The 12,980-nt window shown below is 58.8% G+C and overlaps 1 protein-coding gene across 14 annotated transcripts in view; it reads left to right on the forward strand.

The window, feature by feature from the left end:
- Positions 1 to 12,980, forward strand: part of SHANK3 (SH3 and multiple ankyrin repeat domains 3) — a 284,023-nt gene that overhangs the window by 260,053 nt on the left and 10,990 nt on the right. For 2 of the 14 annotated variants that reach the window (XM_085533172.1, XM_085533173.1), the window contains one exon: positions 2,273 to 2,691. The exons of 9 other annotated variants lie outside the window; for them this stretch is intronic. In XM_085533172.1, the coding sequence (XP_085389298.1) occupies positions 2,273 to 2,333 (61 nt within the window). In that variant the 3' untranslated portion in view covers positions 2,334 to 2,691. Of the gene's footprint in view, positions 1 to 2,272; positions 2,692 to 5,402; positions 5,420 to 12,980 lie in introns of those variants that run through there. 3 more of the 14 variants (XM_085533175.1, XM_085533176.1, XM_085533174.1) reach the window with 2 other exon arrangements.

Genomic DNA, 12,980 nt, shown 5'->3' on the forward strand with positions numbered 1-12,980 from the left:
CTCCCGTGTCCCCCATCACTGCGTCCTGGTGCTGACCCCCCATTCCCATAGGCTGTGTGAGCCCCCCCATTCCCATAGGCTGTGTGAGCCCCCCCATTCCCATAGGCTGTGTGAACCCCCCCCCATTCCCATAGGCTTTGTGAACCCCCCCCATTCCCATAGGCTGTGTGAGCCCCCCCCATTCCCATAGGCTGTGTGAACCCCCCCATTCCCATAGGCTGTGTGAGCCCCCCATTCCCATAGGCTGTGTGAACCCCCCCATTCCCATAGGCTGTGTGAACCCCCCCATTCCCATACGCTGTGTGAACCCCCCCCCATTCCCATAGGCTGTGTGAGCCCCCCCATTCCCATAGGCTGTGTGAACCCCCCCATTCCCATAGGCTGTGTGAACCCCCCCCATTCCCATAGGCTGTGTGAGCCCCCCCCATTCCCATAGGCTTTGTGAACCCCCCCATTCCCATAGGCTGTGTGAGCCCCCCCATTCCCATAGGCTGTGTGAGCCCCCCCATTCCCATAGGCTGTGTGATCCCCCCCATTCCCATAGGCTGTGTGAACCCCCCCGTTCCCATAGGCTGTGTGATCCCCCCCATTCCCATAGGCTGTGTGAACCCCCCCCATTCCCATGGGCTGTGTGAGCCCCCCCATTCCCATAGGCTGTGTGAGCCCCCCCGTTCCCATAGGCTGTGTGAACCCCCCCGTTCCCATAGGCTGTGTGAGCCCTCCCATTCCCATAGGCTGTGTGAACCCCCCCCATTCCCATAGGCTCTGTGAACCCCCCCATTCCCATAGGCTGTGTGATCCCCCCCATTCCCATAGGCTTTGTGAGCCCCCCCATTCCCATAGGCTGTGTGAACCCCCCCAATTCCCATAGGCTGTGTGAACCCCCCCATCCCTGAGGACCCCATCCCTTCCCCTCCTTCATGCCTGCAGACCATCTCCTACACTGCAACGCTGCATCCCCACCCCCATCTCCCTTAACAGCCCCCCCCAAAGCTCTGCCCTGCTCGTGGTCTGCTGCACTGACCCCCTGTGCTGAGACTCTGTCCCCCTCCTCCTCCTCCTCTTCCTCCTCCTCCTCCCCCCCAGCTGCAGGTAATGCCTTCCCCCCTCCATGCCCCCCCGTGAGGGTTCCTCCTTGTGTGAAATTGCTGTAAATCCAGGTGGTGACGTGCAGAAAGGTGGGATAAGTGGGGCTGCCCCATTGCAGGGCACGTCTTGCAGCCCCCAGAGCTGTGCTGAGATAAGCAGCCGTCCCCAGCGCTGCAGTGCTGTAATGCTGCAGTGCTGCAGTGCTGCAATGCTGCAATGCAGCGGGACCATGCAGCCCTGAGCCCTACAGGCTGTGTGCACATATAATGGACCCAGCACTGTTCTGGAGCCAGCACATATAATGGAGCCAGCATTGCTCTGGAGCCAGCACTGTTCTGGACCCAGCGCTGTTCTGGAGCCAGCACTGTCCTGGAGCCAGAACCATTCTGGACCCAGCACTGTTCTGGAGCCAACACATATAATGGAGCCAGCACCGTTCTGGACCCAGGAGTGTTCTGGAGCCAGCACACATAATGGAGCCAGCACTGTCCTGGACCCAGCACCGTTCCGGACCCAGAACCATTCTGGAGCCAGCACTGTCCTGGAGCCAGCACTGTTTTGGACCCAGTGCCGTTCTGGAGCCAGCACATGTAATGGACCCACAACTGTCCTGGACCCAGCAACATTCTGGACCCAGCACCGTTCCGGACCCAGAACCATTCTGGACCCAGCACTGTTCTGGAGCCAGCACTGTCCTAGAGCCAGAACATATAATGGGGCCAGCACCATTCTGGACCCAGCACCGTTCTGGACCCAGCACCATTCTGGACCCAGCACCATTCTGGACCCAGAACCATTCTGGACCCAGCACATATAATGGACCCGGCACTGTTCTGGAGCCAACACCATTCTGGACCCAGGACTGCTGTGGAGCCAGCACATGTAACGGACCCAGCATCGTTCTGGAGCTAGGATTGTTCTGGACCCAGCTGGTGTTGGGCAGGGCTCAGGGCTGAGCAGGACCCCTGGCAGAACCTCCCCCCCCTCGCTCTGCCATCACAGCCGGTGCCTCCCCCAGCCCCAAAGTGCTGCTGTGGGGCGGCCATTGGTTCCGCTCCCTCGGGGTTTGCGGCTGGGGGTCGTTCTGACGCACGTCCCACGTTGTGGATTTGCAGCAGTTGCATCCAAGGGCAGGGAACGCTGCAGGGCCGCATCCATCTAACTGTGCCTATCTCCCCCCAAGGCAGCCTGTCCCGGGCGGACCTTTGACAAGAGGCACCGCAAAAGAGGCCAAGGAAAACTGAGAGTGGGAACCTAAGCTCAGAGTTGAGGCTCTCGATACAGGGGATGTTTGTCCCTCCATCCCCTCGCGGATGGGCTCAGCCTGCCCAGGAGGCCCCGCTGCAGCTGTGCCCGCGCTTTGCTCGCTCCTGGCGCAGCCTCCCACTCGTGCCGTGGCCGTGGCCATGGTTGTGGGGGGAGCCCGGAGCCGGGACCACGCAGCTCCCGGGGCGGCCCCGCAGCAGTGCGAGGGTCGGGCGTGAAGAGCTGCTGACCGCCCCCCACTCACCCCCACAGCCCCCCAACCACCACCCCATGGTGCAGGAACGACCCGGAGCGCCGAGCGGCATCCATGACCACAATAAAGCTGTCGTGAACCAACGAGAGGTGTCTCGTTTCTGATTAGCGCTCAGCCCGTTGACTCGCAGTTCCATCCCGGTGCGGCTCACAGATGCTGCTCTTCAGTTGCTCTTTAGGCTCCTGTTCTGCTCCTGGCCCTGCAGGATGCGCTCGGATACCCCTCATCCCCATCCCCATCCTCATCCTCATCCATCCCCATCCTCATCCCCATCCCCATCCCCTGCGCTGCAGGGCTGCATGTGAGCGGTGCTGCCCGGCACAGGGCTTGGCACGGAGCTCGTCTGGTTGCAGCTCCGTGTTTTGTCAGTGCAGCTCCGGGTCGGTGCATCTTTTTGTTTGCTCCTCTGCGCTGCAGCAGAACGGGCGGCACTGCGGAATTGCAGCAGTGCAGTTTTTTGGGTGGTGTTTCCGGAGAGATGCAGCTGCTTTGAGTCTGTTTGGATGGGAAAAGGGAGGAGAGAAATGAGCCTTGAGGCATCGGGCTGCCAGGGCAGAGCCACGGCTTCCAGTGTGACCCAAATGTGATGCAGTGAAATGGAGTGGGACGGAGTTCAGGAGGAGCGGAGCAGCACGAGGCCGAGCTGCAGCTGCCAGCACTGCTGTGTCAATGGCCCAAAGGGAGACAGATGATGCAGTCAATGATTGCAGCCCCACGGTGCCGGGGTGTGCAGCCCGGAGCAGGGAAGAGCTGCAAGGGGCTCCTGCAGGACAGCAAGGCCAACAGCCCAGCTCTGACAGCAGCTGCAAAACGAGGGGAGAAAAGGCAGCTGGGGGATGAGAAAAAAGGCTGGAGGGTGAGAAGCTCCGGTGTGGAAAAGGAAGGGGGGGAGCTGGAAGTGTCAGTTGGAGTCCGATGGATCTTATGGCTCATTCCTGGAGCACAGCAGATCACTGGAGCACAGCATGGCACAGCATGGCATGGCACGGAATGGCACAGCATGGCATGGTACAGCACAGCATGGCACGGCATGGCACGGCATGGCATGGTACAGCAGAGCATGGCATGGCACAGTGTGGTATGACACAGAACAGTACAGCATGGTGTGGCACAACACAGCATGGTATGGCAGAGCATGGCATGGCATGGAACAGCATGGCACGGCACAGCATGGCACAGCAGAGCACAGCATGGCACTGCACAGCATGGCACCCCATGGCACAGCATGTCACTGCACAGCATGGCACCCCATGGCATGGCACAGAGCAGCACAGCATGGCACAGCACAGCATGGCACAGCATGGCATGGCACAGCACAAAGCAACACAGCATGGCACTGCACAGCATGGCACCCCATGGCATGGTACAAAGCAGCACAGCATGGCACAGCATGGCACGGCACAGCACAAAGCAATACAGCATGGCACTCCATGGCACGGCACAGCACAGAGCAGCACAGCATGGCTCAGCACGGCACCCCATTCATTCCTCAGCTCTGGGTCTGGGGTGCCCTGCAGCTCCTGCTGGTGCCATCTTTGGCTGCACACAGCAGAGCGCCGGCGCTGCTCCTTCCTCCTGCTGGATCCTGGGCAGGTCTGAGAAACTCCCACCCGTTTCTTTGCGCCGTGAGCACGACCCGAAGGACAGCAAAGAAAGCAAAGAAAGCAAAGAAAGCAAAGAAAGCAAAGAAAGCAGAGCTGTGGCTGAACCTGGCGGCCGCCTCATGACAGCGGCTGAACCGCGGGCACAGCTCAGTGCTGCTGCTGGGAGGAGGGGAGAGTGCAGGGGGAGCCCAGGGGGTCTGCGCTGCCCACCCACCCCCCCTCCCATAGGAGGGTGGTTCCCTCCCGGCCCAGTTCTGGTGCTGTGCTGTGCTCAGGCTCTGGCACTCTCTCATGCTCCCCTCCTTTGCGGCGGCATTGGTCCCCTCTGCAGAGCTCTGAGTCACCGCAGAGCCCCAGTGATACCCGCTGACCTTCAGCTGCTGCCCCACAGCCCCAGCACCCGGCCCTTGAGAAACCAGGCCCTTACACCCACACTCATTAGGGTCAGAAGGTGTTGATCTGTATTTGCCACTCTTGTCCTCGCTGTGGACCATTTTTTCTCATGCATATGTTCTCTCTCCCCCCATTTCCCCCTTCCCTGCTCCATCCCCTCCTCCTATTCCACCCCATCCCTCTCCCCTTCCCCCTCTCCCCATTCCCAGCTGTTCCAGATCTCTCTGTTAATCTGTTCAGGCTTTGGCTGTTGAGTCACGTACTGACCGATGTCCCATTTCCCATAGCACACACACAAACGTAACCTCAGCGAGCGTGGAAACCACCTGAACCCAGAGCCCCCCAGTAGCCAGAGCCCCCCAGCACCCAGAGCCCCTCAGCACCCAGAGCCCCCCAGCACCCAGAGCCCCTCAACACCCAGAGCCCCTCAACACCCAGAGCCCCCCAGCACCCAGAGCCCCCCAGTACCCAGAGCCCCTCAGCACCCAGAGCCCCCCAGCACCCAGAGCCCCTCAACACCCAGAGCCCCTCAACACCCAGAGCCCCTCAGCACCCAGAGCCCCTCAGTGCCCAGAGCCCCCCAGCACCCAGAGCCCCTCAACACCCAGAGACCCCAGCACCCAGAGCCCCCCAGCACCCACCCATCCCTGGAGCCGCCGGGCGGCCACGAGCCGCCGTCCACTCAGCCCGTGTCGCTGCTGCCCCGGACCAGAGCTAACATTCTCTCTCATTGCTCTCTTCCTGCTCTCCATCTGCATGTCCGCGCTGCTCTGTCTATGAACCGCCTGTGGCCTCAGGAGGGTGGGCGAGTTGTGTAAGTGAGCACGTTCTCATCTCATAGCGATCTCACGTTGTCCCTGCCTGCCCCGCTCCCCGTGTGCCCCGTAGTCTGTCCGTGTCCCCGTCTGTGCCCTCGTGTGCTGCTGCTGCTGCTGTTGCTGCTGCCCCATGGTGATGGCTGGGGAAATTCCCTCTGGCTATGACAGCGCTCAGGTGGGACCCCGTGCCCCCCTCAGCCCTCGCTGGGGCCGTCCCTGCAGGGTCCAGCCCCCAGGGCAGCTCCTGGAGGCCCCACACAGGGAGTGGAGCCGCCCTTCGTGCTCCTCCCGCACACAAACCCATACAGCTCAGAGCCGAGCTCGTTGGCTGCCATTGAGGGGTCTTCGTGGTGGCCCACGGGGAAGTCACCGCCATGGGAATGGCTGACGTGGGATGGCTGTGGGGAAATCACAGCACGGAACGTGCCCCCCTCCTCCCATTCTGCTCGATGGCTGTTGCTGGAGGCTGTGCTGGCCCGGCCCATTGGCCTCATTCCCTGCTGGTGGTTCTGGGCTGGCCAGGTCGGAACTGGATGATCCATAAGGCCCCTTCCAACCCAACCCAACCCAACCCAACCCAACCCAACCCAACCCAACCCAACCGCTCTGCGGCTCTGTGACCTGTAAGAACCCTTCCAACCCAACCCAACCCAACCCAACCCAACCCAACCACTCTGCGGCTCTGTGACCTGTAAGAACCCTTCCAACCCAACCCAACCCAACCCAACCACTCTGTGGCTCTGACCTGTAAGAACCCTTCCAACCCAACCCAACCCAACCCAACCCAACCGCTCTGCGGCTCTGTGACCTGTAAGAACCCTTCCAACCCAACACAACCCAACCCAACCCAACACAACCCAACCCAACCCAACCCAACCCAACCGCTCTGTGGCTCTGTGACCTGTAAGAACCCTTCCAACCCAACCCAACCCAACACAACACAACACAACACAACACAACCCAACCCAACCACTCTGCGGCTCTGTGACCTGTAAGAACCCTTCCAACCCAACACAACCCAACCCAACCAACTCTAGACCTCTGTGATCTTCAAGATCCTTCCCAAACCAGCTCAACCATTCTGTGTCTCTGTGATCTTTAAGATCCAGCCCAGCCCAACCCATTCAGTGGCTCTGTGACTTACAAGGTCCCTCCCAACCCAACTCATTCAATGAATCTCCAGTTCCCCAGGCCAGACCAGGCCCCGAGGCCCCTTTCTCCCTGTGGGATTCTACCTGGGCACATGCTCCCACCCCAGGCTGCTCTCCAGGTGAATTTCCCCAGTGTGCATGGCCAGCTGTGTGGTCTTGGTTGTGCTTTGCCCATGTTTGTCCGTCTGCTCATCCCGTTGGCTTCTTTTTGACCCGTAGTGTGTTTGAACGTAGCTACATCCACCTGTGTTGCTCCCACATGTGCCAGCACACCCAGAGCTCTGGGCGTTCTCCTGTTTGATTTGACTTGTCATTTTCTGCACATTACTGGATTTCCAAGTCTGCACCCCCGGCCGGTGCCCGGCTGGGCAGGTCCAGCCCCCGGAGTGCGGAGTGGCAGCACGTAGGACTCTGATGCCAGATGCCCCCCACCGCCGCTGGGCTGCCGCTGCCTCCCGGATGCCAACTGCAGGGATCAGGTCTGCTCTGCTCCAGGCTGTGCTGCACCCGGAGGCGGTGGAGCCCAGGGCTGCTCTGGGCAGGGCCGTGCCCCGGTCTTAGCGCAGCACGTCTCACCTTGTTGGCCCGTGGTTGGTGCTGGGAGGGCTCCTGTCTGTGCACTCTGTGCTGTTGTGCTGCAGGGGGGGGAGCTGTGGGTGTGTGGGCTCCGTGATGGGGGCAGCGGTCAGGGCTGGTTTGGGGGCTGAGCAGAGCTGGCTGCTGACCCCGCTCCGGGACGCCACTGGTTTAATTCATGTGACAGGCGCTGTTGGCAGCGCACAGCATGGTGTGGTGTCCCATCCCCGTTCAGCTGAGCTGACATTTCAGACAATGGCAGTGCCCAACTGCAGCCCCTTAGTGCAGCATTGTTCCCATTGAAAGCATCCGACAGCAATGGAACGAGGTGTGCAGTGCGCTCCGGCTTTCACTGGTGTTTGCTTATCTGGGTGCTTTGGGTGTTTTCCTGGCACAGGTTTTGCATTTGCTTTTTGGGGAGGGTGGGGGGTGTAAAACTGGAATAGTTGCTGGTTACACCGTGGAGGTTCCATGGTCTCTGGGAACGTGTCGTAGAATCAGGGAGCTGTAGGGTGGTTGTGTTGGAAGGGACCGTGTCAGACAGAGCCGTGGAGTGATCGGGATGGAATGGCTCTTAGACACCATAGAGCCATGGAATCGTTGGGTTGGAAGGTTCCTTAAAGATCATAGAGCCATGGAATGGTTGTATTGGAAGGGTCCTTTAAGATCATAGAGCCGTGGAATGGTTGGGTTGGAATGGCTCTTAGAGATCATAGAGCCATGGAGTGATCGGGATGGAATGGCTCTTAGAGTTCATAGAGCCATGGAATGGTTGTGTTGGAAGGGTCCTTAAGGATCATTCAGAGCCAACCCCCCGGCTGTGGTCTGTCTGCCCCCCAGCTCAGGCTGCCCAGGGCCCATCCATGGCCTCAGGCACCTACAGAGATGGGGCACCACAGCTCTGGGCAGTGCCAGAGCTGCACAGCTCTCTGATTAAATGCCTTCCTGACTTCTGAGCTCAGTCTCTGTCACTATCAGCCCCGCTCCTGCTCACGTGCTGCCTTGGTAATGTCTTATAAGCGGTCTGGGAGGACTGAAATTGTAAAGGAATGCTGCTTGGGCAGCGGTGGGGGCAGCATCTGGGGCAGGCAGTGTCTATGGGGCAGGGCAGCACGCAGCCATCCCGCTGGGTCGCATCCTTTGAGCACCGAGCCAGTTCAGGACTGGTGCTGGTTGTGCTGCACCTAAGCAGCCCGTAACAACCCATAACCTCCCTGTTTTGCTCTCCCATGACGACGTGGCCTCAGGCAGTGGATTTAGGGAGAGGAATTTCATACTCTATTTGAACTGGTGAGGCCGGAGGTGGTTTGGGGCACATAGTGCAGCCTCCTCTGGGTCGGTGCATGTGCTGTTGGGTGAGGAGGGCTCCGGGTTCTGCTGTGTGCCCTTGGGGCAGCCATCTCCCAGCAGTGCACCCAGCTCTGCTTGCAGTGCATCCAAGGCCTCCTGGTCTCCCCCATCGCTCCTGTTGGGTCCACATCATCGTCCAACCCAACCTGTGTGCCGTGTTTCCATTCACACCCACTGAGCTTTGGCAGGTGTGGGTCTGCTCATTGCGCTGTCCCTGTTGTGTGTCCCATTGGCAGTGCTCCGTTTCCACCTCTTCCATCCCTTCCCAACCTTTCTCTGAGCACAGAGTGTGGCCGCATCGCTGCGCTGCCCATCTGCGGGCACAGCTGTGACCCACAGGGATTGCCAGTCCTCTGTGGGGCTCCTTGATCATAGAACCATCTAATGGCCTGGGCTGCAAAGGACCCAACGCTCATCCCATTCCAACCCCCTGCTGTGTGCAGGGTCACCAACCAGCAGCCCAGGCTGCCCAGAGCCACATCCAGCCTGGCCTTGAATGCCTGCAGGGATGGGGCATCCACAGCCTCCTTGGGCAACATGTTCAGTGCGTCACCACCCTCGGGGGGAAAAACTTCCTCCTAAAAGTCCCAAGAGGGAATTTAGGTGCAGGCTGAGGGTTCCAGAGCTGCTGGTTGTGCTGGGGCTGTGTCGGTGGTTGGTGGTGGAGGTGATGGTGGAGGTGATGGTGGTGGTGATGGTGGTGATGGAGGTGATGGAGGTGATGGAGGTGATGGTGGTGATGGTGGTGGAGGTGGCGGTGGTAGATGTGGTGGCGATGGTGGTGGTTAGTGGTGGTGATGGTGATGGTGATAGTGGTAGCTGGTGGTAGTGGAGGTGGTGGGGAGAGGACAGGAATGAGGAGCAGGAGGAGCTCATCATTGTAGTAGAAGGTGAAGGGCAGACTTAGTGTTCCGTATCAGCGCCCCGTTTGGTTTTGCAGTGTTTCTAATTGTAGGAGAGCCGCCGTGCTTAGTGAGCAGCCGTGGGCTGCAGGAAACACAGGAGGTCTGGGGGACGTTGGGTGGAGAATCACACGTTGTTCAGGCTGGATGAGAGCTCTCAGGTCGCTGTTCCAACCCCAGCCCATCCCCATTGCGTCCCCCAGTGCCACTCCACGTCACACCCAATGGGGGTTCTTTGCATGGGTGGCAATGGCAAAAGCCATCAGTAGGAATGGGTTTGTGTGTATCGCCATTCCCCGTGGGGATGTTTGTTGCTTGCAGCTCCCCATGGAGCATGAAGTTGGAGTCACAGAGTGGTGATGTTGGAGGGGAGCGCTGGGGGCTCCCGGGGCACCACCAGGTCTGCATGGCCGCGGTGGGGGCTGTGCCAGCGCTGGGCCGTCCTCGCAGCAAAGGGCCATTCCGTGTCTTCCTATGGGAAATCTTATCTTCTTATTGCACCTCAGTGTGCCCGTTGCTGCTTGTCCCCACTCTGGGCACCGCCTCCCCATTCTTCATCCCCTTCCATCAGGTATTGACACACTGAGACCCCCTCAGCCTTCCCCCGGCCAAGCAACCCCAGCTGTCCCAGTGCCCCATGTCCCAGCCCCTCATTGCCATCACAGCCCTCTTGTCTCTCCCAGAGTCCACATCCCTCCTGCAGTGGGGAGCCCAGCGCTGCTGGCCCCGCTCCTGCAGCCCCACATCTCTGCACTGTGGGTCCCGGCCGGGCGCTCAGCTCAGTTGCTCCCATTGCAGCCAGGCGTGCTGCCACGTTTCTGTGCCATTCAGCAGCACTGTCCTTTTCCTGGTGAGACATGGCCATGCACTCTGGCCTTCAGCTCGCAGGTTTCCTTCCCTTTCTTCCTCTTTAGCCCTTCCCTGTCGCATCTGTTTGCAGAGGCAGGCGAGGAGTTTCTGGCAGACCGAACCCCTTGGAAATGGGGGCTGTGGAGGTGTGACACCATCTGTATGTGCTGCCCCGTGCAGGGGGACTCAGCATCTCCATCTGCATTCAGGCCAACAGAGAGGGGCAGTGCCTGCCCTGCAGCCCACCCTGCCCATGGCCGTTACCCTGGGGCTGCTGGAGAATCATGAGTGCAGCCCCACGGCTCAGTGACGCTTTGGACCATAGAATGGCCTGGGTTGCAAAGGCCCGCAGTGCTCATCCAGTCCCAACCCCCTGCTGTGTGCCAGCCAGCAGCCCAGGCTGCCCAGAGCCACATCCAGCCTGCAGGATCCTTTGTGCAGCTCCGTAGTGATGTTTTGAAGGGGGATGAGGAGATGGGGGCACCAGGAGGTGGAAGCGAGAAGAATGGCAGAGCTCCCATTGCAGTGACTGGAAGGTGTCGCCTGTTGCTGGGTCTGGTTATTGCTGAAGGAATTGGGGCTGAAGTCTGAAGATCAAAGGAAGGAGACTCAACCAGCAGCAACGTTCACAAAATCTGCCTTTTAATAATGTTCCCAAAGGGCCCAATTAGCGGCCGGGCAAACACAGCACCCCATTTGCTTGGTCAGAATGTGCTTTCCTCGTGAGATGCTTCCCACGAGGGCTGCTCCCCCTTTCTGCTGGTTGCAGCCCGTGCTGTGGGATGTGCTGGGTCCTGAGCTCCCTGATGGGGGGCAGCGCTTTGAGAGCCGCCATCTTCATGCTGCTGGTTCTCCAAGGCGCAGCCGGGGCATCACCACATACAGGAGATGAAGGAAGCAGTTTGTTTTCCCTATGAAGCTTCTGGGTTGCATTTACACAACGGTGCCTAAAGCAGCAGCGGGCAGCACTGAAGCCGTAGTGAAACCTGGTAAAGGCAAAGCCCCTGAGAGCATCGCCCTAAAACAGAGCAGCACCATGAGATGGAGCAGCGCCTTAATGCAGAGCAGTGCCATAATGCAGAGCAGTGCCTTAATGCAGAGCAGTGCCTTAATGCAGAGCAGTGCCATAATGCAGAGCAATGCCATAATGCAGAGCAGTGCCTTAATGCAGAGCAGCGCCTTAATGCAGAGCAGTGCCATAATGCAGAGCAGCGCCATAATGCAGAGCAGTGCCATAATGCAGAGCAGTGCTGTAATGCAGAGCAGTGCCATAATGCAGAGCAGTGCCATAATGCAGAGCAGTGCCTTAATGCAGAGCAGTGCCTTAATGCAGAGCAGTGCCTTAATGCAGAGCAGTGCCATAATGCAGAGCAGTGCCTTAATGCAGAGCAGCGCCTTAATGCAGAGCAGTGCCTTAATGCAGAGCAGTGCCATAATGCAGAGCAGTGCCTTAATGCAGAGCAGTGCCATAATGCAGAGCAGCGCCTTAATGCAGAGCAGTGCCATAATGCAGAGCAGTGCCTTAATGCAGAGCAGCGCCTTAATGCAGAGCAGTGCCTTAATGCAGAGCAGTGCCTTAATGCAGAGCAGTGCCATAATGCAGAGCAGTGCCATAATGCAGAGCAGCGCCATTATGCAGAGCAGTGCCATAATGCAGAGCAGTGCCTTAATGCAGAGCAGTGCCTTAATGCAGAGCAGTGCCATAATGCAGAGCAGTGCCTTAATGCAGAGCAGCGCCTTAATGCAGAGCAGTGCCTTAATGCAGAGCAGTGCCATAATGCAGAGCAGTGCCATAATGCAGAGCAGTGCCTTAATGCAGAGCAGTGCCATAATGCAGAGCAGTGCCTTAATGCAGGGCAGTGCCATAATGCAGAGCAGTGCCATAATGCAGAGCAGTGCCTTAATGCAGAGCAGTGCCATAATGCAGAGCAGTGCCATAATGCAGGGCAGTGCCATAATGCAGAGCAGCGCCTTAATGCAGAGCAGCACCATGAGATGGAGCAGTGCCTTAATGCAGAGCAGTGCCTTAATGCAGAGCAGTGCCATAATGCAGAGCAGTGCCATAATGCAGAGCAGTGCCATAATGCAGAGCAGTGCCATAATGCAGAGCAGCGCCTTAATGCAGAGCAGCGCCTTAATGCAGAGCAGTGCCTTAATGCAGAGCAGTGCCATAATGCAGAGCAGTGCCTTAATGCAGAGCAGTGCCATAATGCAGAGCAGTGCCATAATGCAGAGCAGTGCCTTAATGCAGAGCAGTGCCTTAATGCAGAGCAGTGCCATAATGCAGAGCAGTGCCTTAATGCAGAGCAGTGCCTTAATGCAGAGCAGCGCCATAATGCAGAGCAGCGCCTTAATGCAGAGCAGTGCCATAATGCAGGGCAGTGCCTTAATGCAGAGCAGTGCCTTAATGCAGAGCAGCGCCTTAATGCAGAGCAGTGCCATAATGCAGAGCAGTGCCTTAATGCAGAGCAGTGCCATAATGCAGAGCAGTGCCATAATGCAGAGCAGTGCCTTAATGCAGAGCAGCGCCTTAATGCAGAGCAGTGCCATAATGCAGGGCAGTGCCTTAATGCAGAGCAGTGCCTTCATGCAGAGCAGTGCCATAATGCACAGCAGTGCCTTAATGCAGAGCAGCGCCTTAATGCAGAGCAGTGCCTTAATGCAGAGCAGTGCCATAATGCAGAGCAGTGCCATAATGCAGAGCAGTGCCATAATGCAGAGCAGCGCCT

Source organism: Coturnix japonica, unplaced genomic scaffold, assembly GCF_054131305.1.
Source record: "Coturnix japonica strain WE unplaced genomic scaffold, WE-NBRP24 Scf055, whole genome shotgun sequence".
In the NCBI taxonomy this organism is placed as follows: domain Eukaryota; kingdom Metazoa; phylum Chordata; class Aves; order Galliformes; family Phasianidae; genus Coturnix; species Coturnix japonica.